The sequence below is a fragment of the Pundamilia nyererei genome, unplaced genomic scaffold, assembly GCF_000239375.1.
Source record: "Pundamilia nyererei isolate P.nyererei 1_Seehausen unplaced genomic scaffold, PunNye1.0 scaffold00031, whole genome shotgun sequence".
In the NCBI taxonomy this organism is placed as follows: domain Eukaryota; kingdom Metazoa; phylum Chordata; class Actinopteri; order Cichliformes; family Cichlidae; genus Pundamilia; species Pundamilia nyererei.
The window spans coordinates 760,533-774,907 of record NW_005187432.1 but is presented as its reverse complement, the minus strand read 5'-3'; the positions used below and the strand labels follow the sequence as shown (position 1 = coordinate 774,907).

The window sequence follows — 14,375 nt, the reverse complement described above, 5'->3', positions numbered from 1 at the left end:
ACCACAGTCTATCTGAGTGTTGTTGCTTGCTCATCCCTTTATGACCACAGTGCACCCATCTACCGATGGCTGCTTCCAGAAGGATAACACACCCGTCAAAAATATGTTAAGGGTTTAGTCTAGAGGTATGATTGGTCTGGTACTCATTTGTATCAAGAGATCTATTTCACAGGTTCTTCTTACACAGAAAAAGGGTCTCCAAACAAATTCATATAAAAGCAAATGAACTAGATTAAGGTATCCACGTATGTTTTCTTGTATTTTCTAAATATTTTACTGATGTCCTGGAGTCCCAAAGAGAAGGTCTGTTGTTCCATTTGCACACATTTCCTGAACTTTCTTTATTCAAACATTTTTCTATCTTTCTTTAGTTTTTACTACTACTGCGATTAGTATTTGTAAGTACAATCTGACTTGTTTTTTGAGACCATGTGGCATATTTCCCAATAAAATACAACAAGAATCTAAACTAATCTTTGAGCTGGTTATTGACCTTTATCTCATTTCCTAACCCACAATTTCCTTTCTACGTGCAGTTTTAGCTCAAATTTAACACCCATGGGTGATGACTCAGAAGGATGAAGGCCTCGTACCTGTTATTCCACCGCGCCTCTATTCGTGTATTTATGGTAAAGCCCTCCGCCACACGGAAGAAAGGTTTCAGCTAGCATGATGCTCACAGGGATGTAAAAATTTTCTACTGCGTCGCTTCTTTTCACATTTTTTAAACCACTGCTTGGAAGCACTTACTAATTCTTCTAATTTACCTGGCATATATTACTTTGAATGAGTCAACATGGCGACGTGCATTCCCTTTCAAACACAGTTATCCTCAATAATGGAGGTTCTGGTGAAGGCAGCAGTGGCAGAGATATCCAAACTAGTCGATGACAAATGTGCGTTTCTGCATCTTGAAATATCCCGAAAGCAGAGCGAGAACGAGATGCTGAAGAGGAAACTGCTGGTGATGGAGAGCAAAAATGCGCAGCTGCAGCGAGGATTCGGTAAGATTTCCATCACTGTTTGTTCCAACTGACAACTCAGTGTGTTGTGCATCTAAATGTAGAAGTAGAACCAAACGCAGGAAGAATTTGATTTAAAAAGCCACCGCTGGTGTGTTTTATGTTAACCTCTGCTTATTTTTGTAAATGAATTTCGAGGTATTTTACTCCCCCTCCAAATAATATCTACTTTTCCTCTGCTCGAGCTTTCAAATTGAGATTTTTCTTCCCTTCTGCAACCAGAAAACTACATGGACAGAGGAACTGATGTGGGGAGCAACTGTCCGCACCCTGCAAGAGATATGAAGGTCTGTGTTTACTACATGCTCTAATAATTGTTGCCTTTTGGACAACATTTGCTCTTTAAAAAAAACAACAAAAAAAACTTTTTTTGTTTTTAGAGAAGTCATACATAAAATGAACATGTTGCTGCAAGTTTCAATGTTTACACAGTTTAAAAACATACCAGCTACATGGAAAAAGTAACTACGCTTAATTGAGATGTTTTAAAAGGGAGACCTGGCCTTTAAACAACCATGAAGTGACATCTAAGGGATAATTTTGTAACAGCAAGAATGGTGATTGAAGGATAAAAAATGTTTTGAAGAAAAGACAACAAACTGTTAATTTTATTCCTTGTTAAATTAAAGTTATTTCAATAATCCTTCAAAATAGCACCTGTAGGTCTTTCATGGTGGTTACGATGGGGTAAGATTTGCATCTCGAGTTATTTTGTTACCCCTCTATGTGTCACACACCTAGACTTAAAATCAGTCCCAGGTTAGGCGTCTGCAATTTGAGCTTCCTTTAACAGTGACAGCTGAAAGCTGTGAGGTTTGTGCTCTGCTGTTCTCTTTGCTGTTGAAGTTTGTGGTTGTCATCAAGACAATATCTGAAACAAATAAAACAAGAAAACGTGCACTGCCTGTGAGCATGGGAATTTAAACATATCCCCAAATGATATGAGATAAAATCCCCCACACGTGGAAGGTCAGTTCAACCCAGGGTGCAACAAGAAGTCTTGCAAAAAACTTGAGCATTTGTTCATTTATTCTTTAGCTGTTAGTGTCAAAGTGTTAGCATCAGAAAAATAAAGAAACAGTAGAGCTGTATGGCTGGAGTAACAGTAGACATGTTTGGTGCAGACAAAAGATGGCTTTTCATGAGAAAAACTGTTCACCATCTGTGAAGTTTAGTGGTGGAAGTGTTGTGGTTTTGCGCTGTTTCGCTGCCTCTGCAGAAGGTCCCTTATAGTCATTTATTTACTTGTGTGTTCTACTTTATATTAAAAACTGCTTAGATATAATGTGAGGTCATCTGTTGAGTTTGCATTGAGGGGATTCTCAAAAATCTTTCATGTTAGAGTGATCAGAAATTTTCACACCCAGACTGATGAACACTTCCGAAAAGCCTACAAAAAGTTACAGTGTTTGGACGTGGATATAAGATGTGTAGTTTTGTACACCAGCACAGTGGATTTTAGATCAAACAATCGAGATGTGGTGAAAGCGCAGACTTTTAGCCTTTAATTGAAGGGGTTTAACAAAACTGCTGCATTAACCTTTCAGGAATTATGGGCATTTTTATGCACAGTTCCCCATAATCAGAGGCTCAGAAGGACCTCACTGTATTTCTGCTAGGCCTTCACACACCATTTAAAGTAATTGCTGTTGCTGTTTTTGTACTGTAAATGATTGAAATGGTAACTTTATCTTAAAGCGTCATCTTTATTTTGTTTTCCAAAAGAATTAAAAGTTTGCCTTTCTAAACAAAAAAAATCCAGAAACTTTTAGTGGTTGTATATATTTTTTCACAAATTGTAAAAGAAAAATGGGGGGAAAAATGGGCAGCTGACACTGGTGACAAACTAGTTCAAAAAGTGGATCAAAAACCTGTGTGTTAATCTAATAGTGTCAGTTATATGATAAATGTCACCTCGCTGCGGAAATGTCACCTCTTAATCTTATAGTTTTGGTTTCATTGCTGAGGCTTTGTTTGTGTGACACCACTCCCATAGGTGTTTCTATTTATGGCAGGTAGCTGTGTTATGAAAAGGGTGGATTAATAATTAGTAAGTTGTTTGTAGAGGGGAAAACAAAGCTAAAAGAAGTGAAATATAAAACTTAATTTGGCAGATTCTGGTGTTGCAATCTCTATATTATTAACATATATCTTAGAAGTTCTCAAGTTGAAAAACAAATCAGGTAATCCATGCCCTTTTTGTGTAGTTTCCTGAGATTGAAGATGCAACTGTTTCCTTCACAATTAAAGAAGAAAGTCCAGATGAAGCTCTATGGATCAGTGATTCTGCTGGACCAATTGGTGAGTTGAAGACCTAGGTTTTGTGCAAGAATTAAACCTTAATTGAACTTTACACCCTTACCTGAAGTCTCCTAACACCTGTCACCTACAGGTTCTGCTGTTCAGTACTCTAACACTGCTAGTGCTCCAGAGAACCAGCAGTTTGAAGAGGGCCACCAGTTAACCCATCCAGAGGTTGCCAGACAGAAGCCATCAGAGTTCAGTGACTCGTTTAACTCTGCCCAGCGTGCAGTAGACATCAGTAGCCTTCAGTTCACAGTGAAGACAGAGAAGGAAGAAGATCGACTGGCATTCAGACAGGATGGGTGCCAGCATAACGTGGGGAAGCAGACCCAACTTGCTGCTGAATTTTCATTGGATGAAAGGGAGAATCAAATTTGGTCGTCCATAATTGAAGGTAATGACATTGACACTGGGTTCCCTGACTTCTCTAGTGTAGTAGAGGAGTATTCCAACACGTACCCGGACCATTCAGATCCAAATGTAGCTTCTAACCTGAGCAAGTCGACTAACGTCCAGCAGTTGCCTTCTCAGAGGCTTTGCAACGGGATTTACAACAGCGAATATCAAAAGGACGTTCCACAGTCGTCAGATTTCCAGCCTAGGTCGCAGGCTCCGTTGTTGCAGCAAGACAAGCAGAAGGAACTAATTTACCCGCAGAGAAACGGGTCACACTCCACTCACCTGAGCCAGCTAGAGGAAGACCCTGAGAGGGAGACCGCAACTCGAGACGGACCAGTTGTAACTCAGTCGCACAACACGTTCACACCGAGCAGCTTTAACCCTCACAGCCTACACAAACCCCTCTCTGGGACGGCCCGATGCTACGGGTGCTCGCAGTGCGGAAAGTCGTTCAGCCGACTCCACCAGTTCAAGCTGCACCAGCAGAGCCACAAGAGAAAGCGAGCGTTTTGGTGCACGGTGTGCGGGAAGAGTTTCCAGTGCTCGTCGCACCTCAGCATACACCACCGGACTCACACGGGAGAGAAGCCGTACGGTTGCGGACAGTGCGGGAAGAGGTTCACGCAGCAGAGCAGCCTGAGGGTTCACCAGCGGACGCACAGCGGGGAACGACCATACAGCTGCTCACAGTGCGGGAAAACCTTCATCCTCATGCATCATTTAAAGCGACACCGAATCATTCACACCTACAGCTGAGGTGGTGCGAGTGGTCGAGGTGAAAGACGACGGTCTGAGAATCAAATATTCAGTGAACGGCAGCTTTTTTTTCCAGTGGGATTTTTTTTTTTTAACCATATGGCATTACTGAACAACTTTGTATATTAATGCATATTTTACTATGCAAAATCCATCTGGATATCAACATGTTTGCTTCTTTTTAAGTACTTAAAATGATCAAAATGTGAAACTGAACTGCACCCTCGTTCACACGTTTGTGAAACCCTTCCAAAGCTAGAAATCCAAAAAAATGGAAAAGGAAAACCAAGCTCTTAAATGGTAAATGGCCTGTATTTGTGTAGCGCTTTTCTTGTCCCTAAGGATCCCAAAGCGCTTTACACAACCAGTCATCCACCCATCCAATCACACACTGGTGATGGTAAGCTACATTGTAGCCACAGCCACCCTGGGGTGCACTGACAGAGGCGAGGCTGCCGGACACTGGTGCCACCGGGCCCTCTGACCACCACCAAGCAACGGGTGAAGTGTCTTGCCCAAGGACACAACGACCGAGACTGTCCAAGCCGGGGCTCGAATCGGCAACCTTCCGATTACAAGGCGAACTCCCAACTGTTGAGCCACGATCGCCACCAAGCTCTTAAATGGCTGAGTCATCATCTAAAACCACGTGGCTTTGCTCTTACAGTTACCTGCATAAGTGCAGATCTGCTCTGACTTCCTGTTTGTTTTTGCTTCTCATGTCGAACTGGGGTTCGTGTCATCTCAGTACTGAAACCTTACAAGCACAAGATGCTCATTACCCCCATTCACTCTGACAAAGGTTTTTCATTCAAATTCATTCAAACTTTTCTCAGGTTTGTGCTTTAATGTCAGACGTTCGAAGCCTGCCTGACTCGTCCTCTCTGTTAGATTTTCCATGAAACTCTTCCCATAAACCCTTTGCTCTTTGTTATGCTTTATATTAAAACTGTTATCAAAACCAACAGATGCATTTTTTTACTGTTATACTCACATGAAAGACTTAAATTCAGACCTTTAGATGAATGAAGGGATAGAGGGTTTTGTCAGTGTTTCTGGTTTTGGACGTCACACTTTTTCAACGACAAACTTCGAGCTCTTGGGTGCAGCTACTCGCGTAGTAAAAATGAATGTCATGTTGTGGTTTGTACTCACAGTTATGTGACTATAACTCACAGGTACACACTTCTGTTTGCTCCACTTCACGTGCCCGGCCGTGGAGCGCTGGCTGCTCTGAAAACTCTGACTGCGAGGTTAATTAGCTATGCGAGACAGGTGTGCCTCTCCTCAGCTGGCAGTGCTCCCATCACACCGCTCCAGCTCTCCTTCATACACCTGAACCAGGAAACCACTCCCTGCTGACACAGAGTTCCTCAAACTACTTGCCTGAGTTCACTATCATTCAAAATTAGGCTGCAAATATTATTTTAATCCATTAACTTTCAAAAGATATATGACTGATTAATGTTATTTAACTCTTGTCACGTTGACCATTAAGTAATTCACCATTTTGTGAGTCATTAACAATAGAAACGGATACAAGCTGAATTTTTGCATTAGTAAAACCTTTGGGGATTTTTCCCTTAAAACAAAAAGGTTAAAACCACAGCTTTAACTTTTTGTCTTGAACAACAATGGTCCAAAAACCAATTACGTGAAAGACACGAAAAAAAACAAGCCTTTGATTTTAAGATTTGATTTTGTAACACAAACAAGATATTTAATAGGAACATTTTATAATTAATTTACTCGGTCAGCAATCAGATGATGCTCAGATTATAGCATCCTACTGTAATCCACCAAATTTCTGTCTGCTTCTCTGCAAACTACAAGACTTCAGCAATAGTCATGGCAACTAATTTTAATCCTTATCTAGATTAAATTTTATTTTACCTAACAAACACCCACCGACATGTGAAAATGACTCTTTTTTTTTTTTTAGCATTTATACACTTATCATTTTATATAAGCGTCATAGCATTTTAATTGCACGACAATTAAACGTCTCTATTATTGTGGCCTCTTTAACTTAGGCATAAAGTGCCTTGAGGTGACTGTTGGGATCTGGCGTTACATAAATCAATAACCTGATTTATATCTGCAAAACTCGCCTGCCGACCACCGAACAACAGACTGAAATTGCAGACAGACACTACTGCAGCATGCCATGCACTCATCAGATTTGCAGTCAGTCCATTAGATGAGATGTCAGCAGAGGGCGTTGTAACTCATCCAGGGTGACTGTGCAAAAAGGGAACTATGCTGCTGCCTGAACAGGAACAGGGAGTTCACACTTTGATGTTTATTACAGGAACTAACAGCAACCACCTGCCTGTGAACTTCATGTATTTTACAGCCTCTTACATAAACTGCTCTCAGGACAGTCCTGCGACAGGCACATCAGCCTCTAGAGCACTTGTCTCTGTCTCTTTGCGTTATTCCACCTCTTCATGCTTTGTGTTCTTCACTCGCTGTTTTCTCTTGGACTGTCAGGCTCTCAAAGAGGAGAAACCCTGTGACACTGAGACAGTAGATTGAGTCGTACACAGGCTGTAACAGGCCTGAGATCATTTGGATAAAACTGCTTCCTGTAGTTTATAAGATAAGCCTTTTGGATTGTAATGCCAGCTCACTTGGTTTATACTGAAATCTCTAAACCGCCGTGGATTACTGCGAAATTTACTTCTATGGTTTCCAGACAACAGATCCATGAAATAACACATTCATTCTTAGAAAAATAATGCTGGCATACCTGAAATACTATTTTTTTTTTTAAATTTGCTTTCATCGAGTCAATATCCCAATTTTACTACCAAATATGGCCTTACTCTGGGTTTGTTCTATTAATAAATGTTGGAAATATAACATGCTAAAGAATGATTATTATGCTATAATGTTAAATATTAACCTTGGTTAACATGGACATTTCAGTATCATCATCATCAACAGATCAACACTGTGACGTCAGTCTTCTGTGTAAGGTGACCTTGAGTGTTTTGAAAGGCGCCTAAAATAAAATGTATTATCATTATTGTTATTACTTCACTATCCCGTTTTCAAGGCTCCAGACTCTTGGCCTTGTTCAAAACCTGTCAGAGTTTTTGGTAAGAGCACGTGCACAGAACTAATATGGAAAATCTTGTTGGTTAAATTTAAAGTTTATCTTTGTGGGCAGGATTAAATACACAGTTTTAATGTGGCTTTTTATTGGGAGGTTGTAAAGTACAACAAAAAACTGCCCGGGTGCAGTGTGCCCCGGTAGATGGCGTGTGAAAAACACTTCCTTTTTCTTCTACATTATCTTTCGAGAACAGCTGTCATATTTGTGAGACTTTTTTGATGTAAGTGGAGGACGTTTTCAAAGGCTTATTTGTCCAATAATGGGCCATTTTAATACAACCCCTCAGTTTATCCTCTGTGTAAAACATCCTGTTTTAGCTCACTTCACCTACCTTTGAGCCAACTTTCTGTCAGCTGGATGCCTCTCACAAGGGTTAAACAGTAGGTGGGCGGGGCTTCTGTGTTCTTAGTTTTATAGCTGCGATGACAGTAATCGTGTCCCCTCTAAATAATAACACACAGAGCTGAAGCGGAAATGTCTAAACCTTTGTCTCTTAACTAATAACTTGCACACATGCGGACACATTATTTGTGTGTGCGTTTTCGACTATTGTTCAGCTGTTTGTCTTGTGTAAATATCTGATCATGACTGCAACTCAATGCATTTCAACATCTAAGTTAAACTGGTGACAGAGTTTACAGAAAATAGGTCTGAAAAAGAGAACAAATCTAGTGAACTTCACTTCTCTAGGTTAAAATGCTTTGTTGAGGCCAGAGGTCAGAGGAGAATGGCCAGACTGCTTCGAGTACATTCAGAGATCAGAGGTGCGATCTATTCCTATGGCCTTATTAGTAATCCTGTATATATTTCCACTCACATTTCAGCAGAATCTGTCTTCTGTCTTTTACCTCAGCTGCAAGTTGTAGAACGTGTTATCTGTGGCGATTCAAAGCTTATATATAAAGTGTGTTCAAGTCAAATAGTGCAGATCAGTACCTTTAACTTTCTTGTTCGAAGGAGGAACCAGAAGTGAAAATATGTCAACCGCTTTGCGTTCAACATATTTTTATGAACAGCAAGCAAATTACTCACAGTACACTGAGGACTCACAAGGGTTTATGTGCGTACTTTTCCATAAATCTAGCCTTCACACCCACAGGATGATTCTTTGTTTCTGTGTATTTATTCAGCACATTTTGTGCAGACACCTGATCGCCCTCTTTTGGATGCTGGATTACAGACAGCTTGTAAAATTCTCACGACCTTGTTTGGCTATAAACAGCAGTGCCTGAGCGTCATGGAATTTTTTTTCTTTTCATGGGAGGAGGAAGGGAGCAAATGGCAGTGGGTGATATTTGGGTAAGAAAGTGACCAGAGGTGGCATGCAGAGTAGAAAATGCATGGGAAAGTTAGGGGAGGCTGTCAGTGATAAGAAAGGAGGATAAGGACTGCAGATAAAATGAGAAACAAACGGAGTACCTACTAAATTCTTACTCAGGGAAGCTTACACTGAGCTAGCAGGTTGTGCTTTAATTGAAGGTTTTCTTCTAACAGGCTCCTTTATGTGTGGACACAGTTTGGATTTCTTCACCTTTTTTGGTCCAACAGTATTTTTCTTTGTCCTTTAGGTGAAGCCGAATATTAAAAATAGCATTAAAAATTTAGGAGTTATTTAAATTAAGCTGATCAGATTGTCTTTGCTTTAGTGGCATGTTTACAAGGTAATAAATAAACCAAAGGGGTACAAAAATACTTGAATGAAAGACACTAACTTCACAAATAAAAAGGTGAGAACAGTCAGGAAATGTTTGCACACGAATAACAAAAGAACATTACTTTAATTTTGAGTCTCTTAATGCTTTAGCATGAAAATGAAGATTGATTTAAATCATTTCAAGATGACTGGAGAGAGACATCCTGTGATTGATCACAGAAACATTCAGCCCCACAGTTTCAAACGCAGCACACAAAAACCACTTTAGTTTTCCAACAGAGTAATTTATTGTAAAAGCTGAGCTATAGTTGTTACAGATCTTAGTAAAGTACCACTAAAAGCACAGGCTGACGCACAGCCGGCCTGTTAGTTTACACAGTGACAGGAAATGGCAAGACATTTTTAATGTAATCTACTTTCTTTCATAACTGTGCCATGTCTCTTTCTTCAATGTAGTCTATACATTAAAAAAAACAAATACAAAAAACCTACTTAAATACATTTTCTATAAATAGTTTATAATTTACATTTTCTCTACAAAAAAAGGAACATTATTACCACTTTAGTCAAATTGACAGGAACGTATGCTGAATGAGTTGGTCCTCTTAAATAAAAAAAATGTGAACATCATTTGTTTTTCATATTAGCGAATAGTTGATGTGAGGGAATGTAAGAGAATGAGAAATAAATAGGTTAATAATTTAGGTTTTATAACACGATACTGTTTCCATGAATCCCTTTGCAGCTGGACACAGTACAGTATACTACAGCAGGAAATAGTCAAGAGAACTTTTGTCCTAACACAGTATCTGTGCAGTGTAAATGTAAACAAAGCTTATTATGTGGACCAGTTTCCAAGCTCATAAGACTAAAAAGTTTCGCTAAGAAAGTAGTTCATCATTCTACAAGCATTGTGCTTTAAAAATTGCTTTCAGCTAAGCGTTTTGATAGAAATCCTCTAGCTGTGATGCAGAGATCAAGTGCAGTGACGGTGGCCACCAGGTCATCTATCAGTTATTGATGTTATGCTCCAGCTGAGCCACAATGGTGGACACGAGCTTCTCCATCTGCTCGGCCCTCAGCCTGCCCGTCTCCAGGACCTCTTCGTGGTTGGCCTTCTCGTGGCTGTCGTAGTCCATCACTGCGCGGTTGCTGATCAGAGACAAGGCGAAGCAGCGCATCCCGGCGTGGCGGGCGACGATCACCTCGTGTACTGTGCTCATCCCTGCATTAAAAATTGAAAAGGTAAGTTATAACACTGGCGTTCTCAATATACTTCCTTAATTAAATGGCATAAAGCTTATTCTTAAACTAGAAGAACAAATATGAAATTATTTAACTGTCAGATTTTATTTAGTATTGTACATATGGATGTAGTTTTGGTATATTAGTGTATTTGGGCAATCTTTTTCTATAGAGGGATGAGACGTTTCGTCTGTGTGAGGTATGCTGATATGTTGATTATTATTTTATCCATTAAATGCCTTGTTTGTGTTTTGCAGTCCCTAACAAAAATTTTCCTTTGCCTTACATCTGAAAAAGGCCTATTCTGCATATCATATTATAAAAGAGACTGCTTGATCGATTAAAGCAGCTCCTTTAAGAAGTAAATTAATCTGATAAGACTTTCAACAGGCCTCCTAAAAGCCCAAGCACCGATCCTGAGCTCCCCATGAGTAACAGAGCTCTTCACCTTATCTCTCAGGGTAAACATGGATCTGTGATTTTATTCTTTCAGCCATGACACACAGTTTGCAGAGACAGATGAGAGTAGGAACCTCGATCAACCAGTAAACTGACTGCTTTACTTTTGAACTCTGCTTCACCCTCCATCCTGAACAAGACTTATCTGAATTCTTCTCCTAAATAAGCAACTAATATCCATCCTAGAGCAAGAAATCCATTTTGGATCGGATAAGATCTCCATTCATTCAAAAAGATATCTGCTTGTAGTTGTGATGATTCGGGATTGGGACAATGTGAGGCGCGTAGGAATATTAAAACAGAAGTCGATGTGTTTTTGTGTGAGAGAGCAACATTTAAAACTCACCGACAGCATCAGCGCCTAGCATGTGCAGCATGCGGCACTCGGCAATGGTTTCGAAGGAGGGGCCTCCGAGGACACAGTACACGCCTTCACGCACAAATTCACTAAAGCCCAGGTCTGCGGCCACGTCGTGCGCCAGCTGCCGGAGCTTGCGATCGTAGGCATCAGACATGCAGGGGAAACGCAAGCCAAACCTGAAGGGAGAACAGGAGTGTTGACGCAAAAGAATCTACACAACAAAAGACAGGAATCTACACAGCTATGACTCAATACTGAAGTTACCCAACAAATAGATACTCAGAGTTTTTTTAATGTGATCATGAGAAGATAAAAAGCTCACAAAGGATATTTTTCATCAGCCAAATTGTCTTATCTTTCAGCATCTCTTACAGAGATAAGAATGTGCTATGTTCATTATAACAGACCAACATAAGCTGGTCATAATTTTAAATAAACCACAACATCCCCACTTGGCAGTTGTTAATGTCTCAACCTGGCTCTGTGGCCAGCATTAAATAAGTGTCATGCAAAGCCTCCAGTGTGAAGCCACCCTAAACAACAGGCATACTTGCTGACCCTAAAAATCAAATGCCTATTGTTGTTAAAGGTCTGAAGAGTCACAGTTTTGTGTAGGAGGGCCCAACAATGCACATTTGTCATGGTGGAGGAGGGAACTTAGAACAGCTCAATTGTTTGCACAGTGACGGTGTAGCCCTCGCTTGAAATATTTAACCAAATGATTTGGGGACCACGAGTTGCTTACAAACATAAAATTTGCGATCTTTAGGAGGACAGCAGTCCGTTATGATAAAATAAGTAGCAGAATGAGCAAATTCTGTTACTGCAGCGCATCTTTTCTAACATTCATGTAAATGCGTTTGTACCAAGGTTAAACCTGAACAAACTTAAGTCCGAAAGGTGCCTCTCTTGTGGTCCCAGGGCCACTTTAACTGTGAGTAAAATTCAACCATGTGTACGCTGAGAGTGTAGCATCGGGTGGCACCAGGGTGAGGCATTTTCCAAGGTCTTGTTAATGATTTTAGCGGTCGGTCTGTCTAAATGTTTATACTGAGCGAAACAACGGCTCATTCATAACAGTTTGTTTTTAATTCAGAGGAAATCTTCTCCAACGCTTCTTGTTACACAGGTTCACATTCAGCCTGCTTTATTTATAACAACAGAAGCCCTTAGACTGATAGTGGACTGGTCGACTTTCATAGCTACAGGGAAATGTTAACAATGACTGGAACAGCAAAATTTAATGCTTAATGTACTGAGAAAAAAATTAGCTAGAAAAGCTTCAAACCAAAAAATGCTATCTTCAATATCTGCTTCTACCCCTCCCTCACCTCCACCTACCTGTCATCATTGGGTCCAGACAGCGGGTTGACCCCAGCAAACCCTGGCATGTTGATGTGGTCCTTGATGACCATGATGTCCCCCACTTTGTAGTCCTGGTTGAGGCCTCCGGCTGCGTTGGTCATTATCATTGTCTCTACGCCCATCAGCTTGAAGACGCGCATGGGCAATGTGATCTAGTATAAATAAGTGAATATAAAACACACACAAAAAAAAAACGTGTGTTAACGTTATAAGACAAACAAGCAAAACTCATGCAAAGCGAACATTGAATAACACAAGAGACATGAAATGTGTGGAAGAAAACTGCTCTCAGTTATCGATTTAGGAAATTCACCTTTATTTATTAACACACTGATGTAACAATAGACACAAAGAAATTTCCTACACTGATAACCTGAGAGCAGTCGACATAACAAGCTTAGATCAACGTTACATTTAAGGAGCCATCCAACTCAGAGAGAACGCTAATTTTCTCATTGTTTAGTCTCCATGCGCTCCACAGCAAAAGTCTGGGAGTGAGTAATCTTCCAGAAGCCTTAGAAACCTGAGATTTACATTTGAGATGCTCAGCAGCTGTTTGTGTCTTCAAAGCTCCGAGCTGGCACTTTTTGTGGGAATAACTTTCTACTAGATAAACTATTCCACTGTAAACACTGGACAGAAAAGCCTGTGGATAACCCTGCATAATCCTGACCAGTGTCTGAGGGGGAAAAGTTCCTTTTTAAAATGTTTTTATTAAAAGCTTTTTGGCTTTTATTCATTCACATTTTGTATCTCTATGATTGGAAGTATATTATGAGTAAATCTCTCTAAAATCTTCTCTATTGTTCGATTAGGTAAAACATACATTCGAATAAACATCTGCTGTGTTGTCTGAGGGATACAATCCTTTAATTTAGCATTTTATGATACGTACTACAGGGGTTTAAAGTACTGGGACTTATGTGCTGCTAACACTCACAAACCACAAAGCTAAAATCGGGTGTATAGTATCGATACAGAACATTTACAATGTTCAGCCATCCAGAAATGACTGTGTACTTCCTCTCCCCACCACTGCCTCAGGTTTCCTTTTGTCCTCTGACTGAATACAACTTATCGACCCTGTGAGAATCTATGGAATGTCCTCTAAATGGAAGAACCTGCTCTAGTCCAGAAGACTCTGATAGCAAAAAAACGACAAGCTTTTATTGCCTGTGTTAGCTTTTTGTCTCTACTCACCTTCTGGATGGGGTAGCCCTCGTACAGGTGGAACCTGCCCTGCATGCATACACATGGCTTCCCTTTTAGTGTTCCAAACACGAGCCGGCCAGCATGACCATGCACTGCAACACACACAAACACACACTGTTAGACCCCAGTGCAATTCACAACACAGCCCAATCTTATGGCAAAGTGTGAAGTAGTCATGAGTCAGCACAGCTGAAAAGCTGGATTTGACAATGAAGAAGATGAAGCTCTAAAAGTAGGAAAAGTGGCAACTATTATATTTTAACCCAAAACATGATCTTTTTCTACACCTAAGACAGTATTTGTACTTCCTAATTCTAACTGAACAGTTTATATGGATCAACTCACCCTTTTTAAGAGCAGTGTAATGACAATTCATGTCCAAGAATAAAAAAATCAGCAGATTAAATCTTAAGACTGTTTCATAAAGTGCCGTGGGACTGTGTCGAATCAAGGTCACAAGCATGCGCGTGCGCGCGC

General features: G+C 40.3%; 2 protein-coding genes across 2 annotated transcripts in view; one reads left to right on the top strand and one right to left on the bottom strand.

The window, feature by feature from the left end:
- Positions 1-651: 651 nt before the first annotated feature.
- LOC102209906 (zinc finger protein 615-like) lies at positions 652-4,874 on the top strand. The gene is made up of 4 exons (XM_005728959.2): positions 652-1,004; positions 1,245-1,309; positions 3,230-3,323; positions 3,415-4,874. Exons 1-4 carry the CDS (start codon positions 797-799, stop codon positions 4,479-4,481), a joined length of 1,434 nt encoding a protein of 477 aa, XP_005729016.1. The 5' UTR covers positions 652-796; the 3' UTR covers positions 4,482-4,874.
- A 4,645-nt stretch (positions 4,875-9,519) lies between these two features.
- The window catches only part of pnp5b (purine nucleoside phosphorylase 5b), a 7,777-nt gene continuing 2,921 nt past the window's right edge, over positions 9,520-14,375 (bottom strand). Inside the window, exons 3-6 of the mRNA XM_005728958.1 lie at positions 13,887-13,990; positions 12,663-12,838; positions 11,307-11,497; positions 9,520-10,481 (exon numbers count right to left, since the gene is read on the bottom strand). Coding sequence (XP_005729015.1) covers positions 10,267-10,481; positions 11,307-11,497; positions 12,663-12,838; positions 13,887-13,990 — 686 coding nt within the window. The 3' untranslated portion in view covers positions 9,520-10,266. The remainder of the gene's footprint in view (positions 10,482-11,306; positions 11,498-12,662; positions 12,839-13,886; positions 13,991-14,375) is intronic.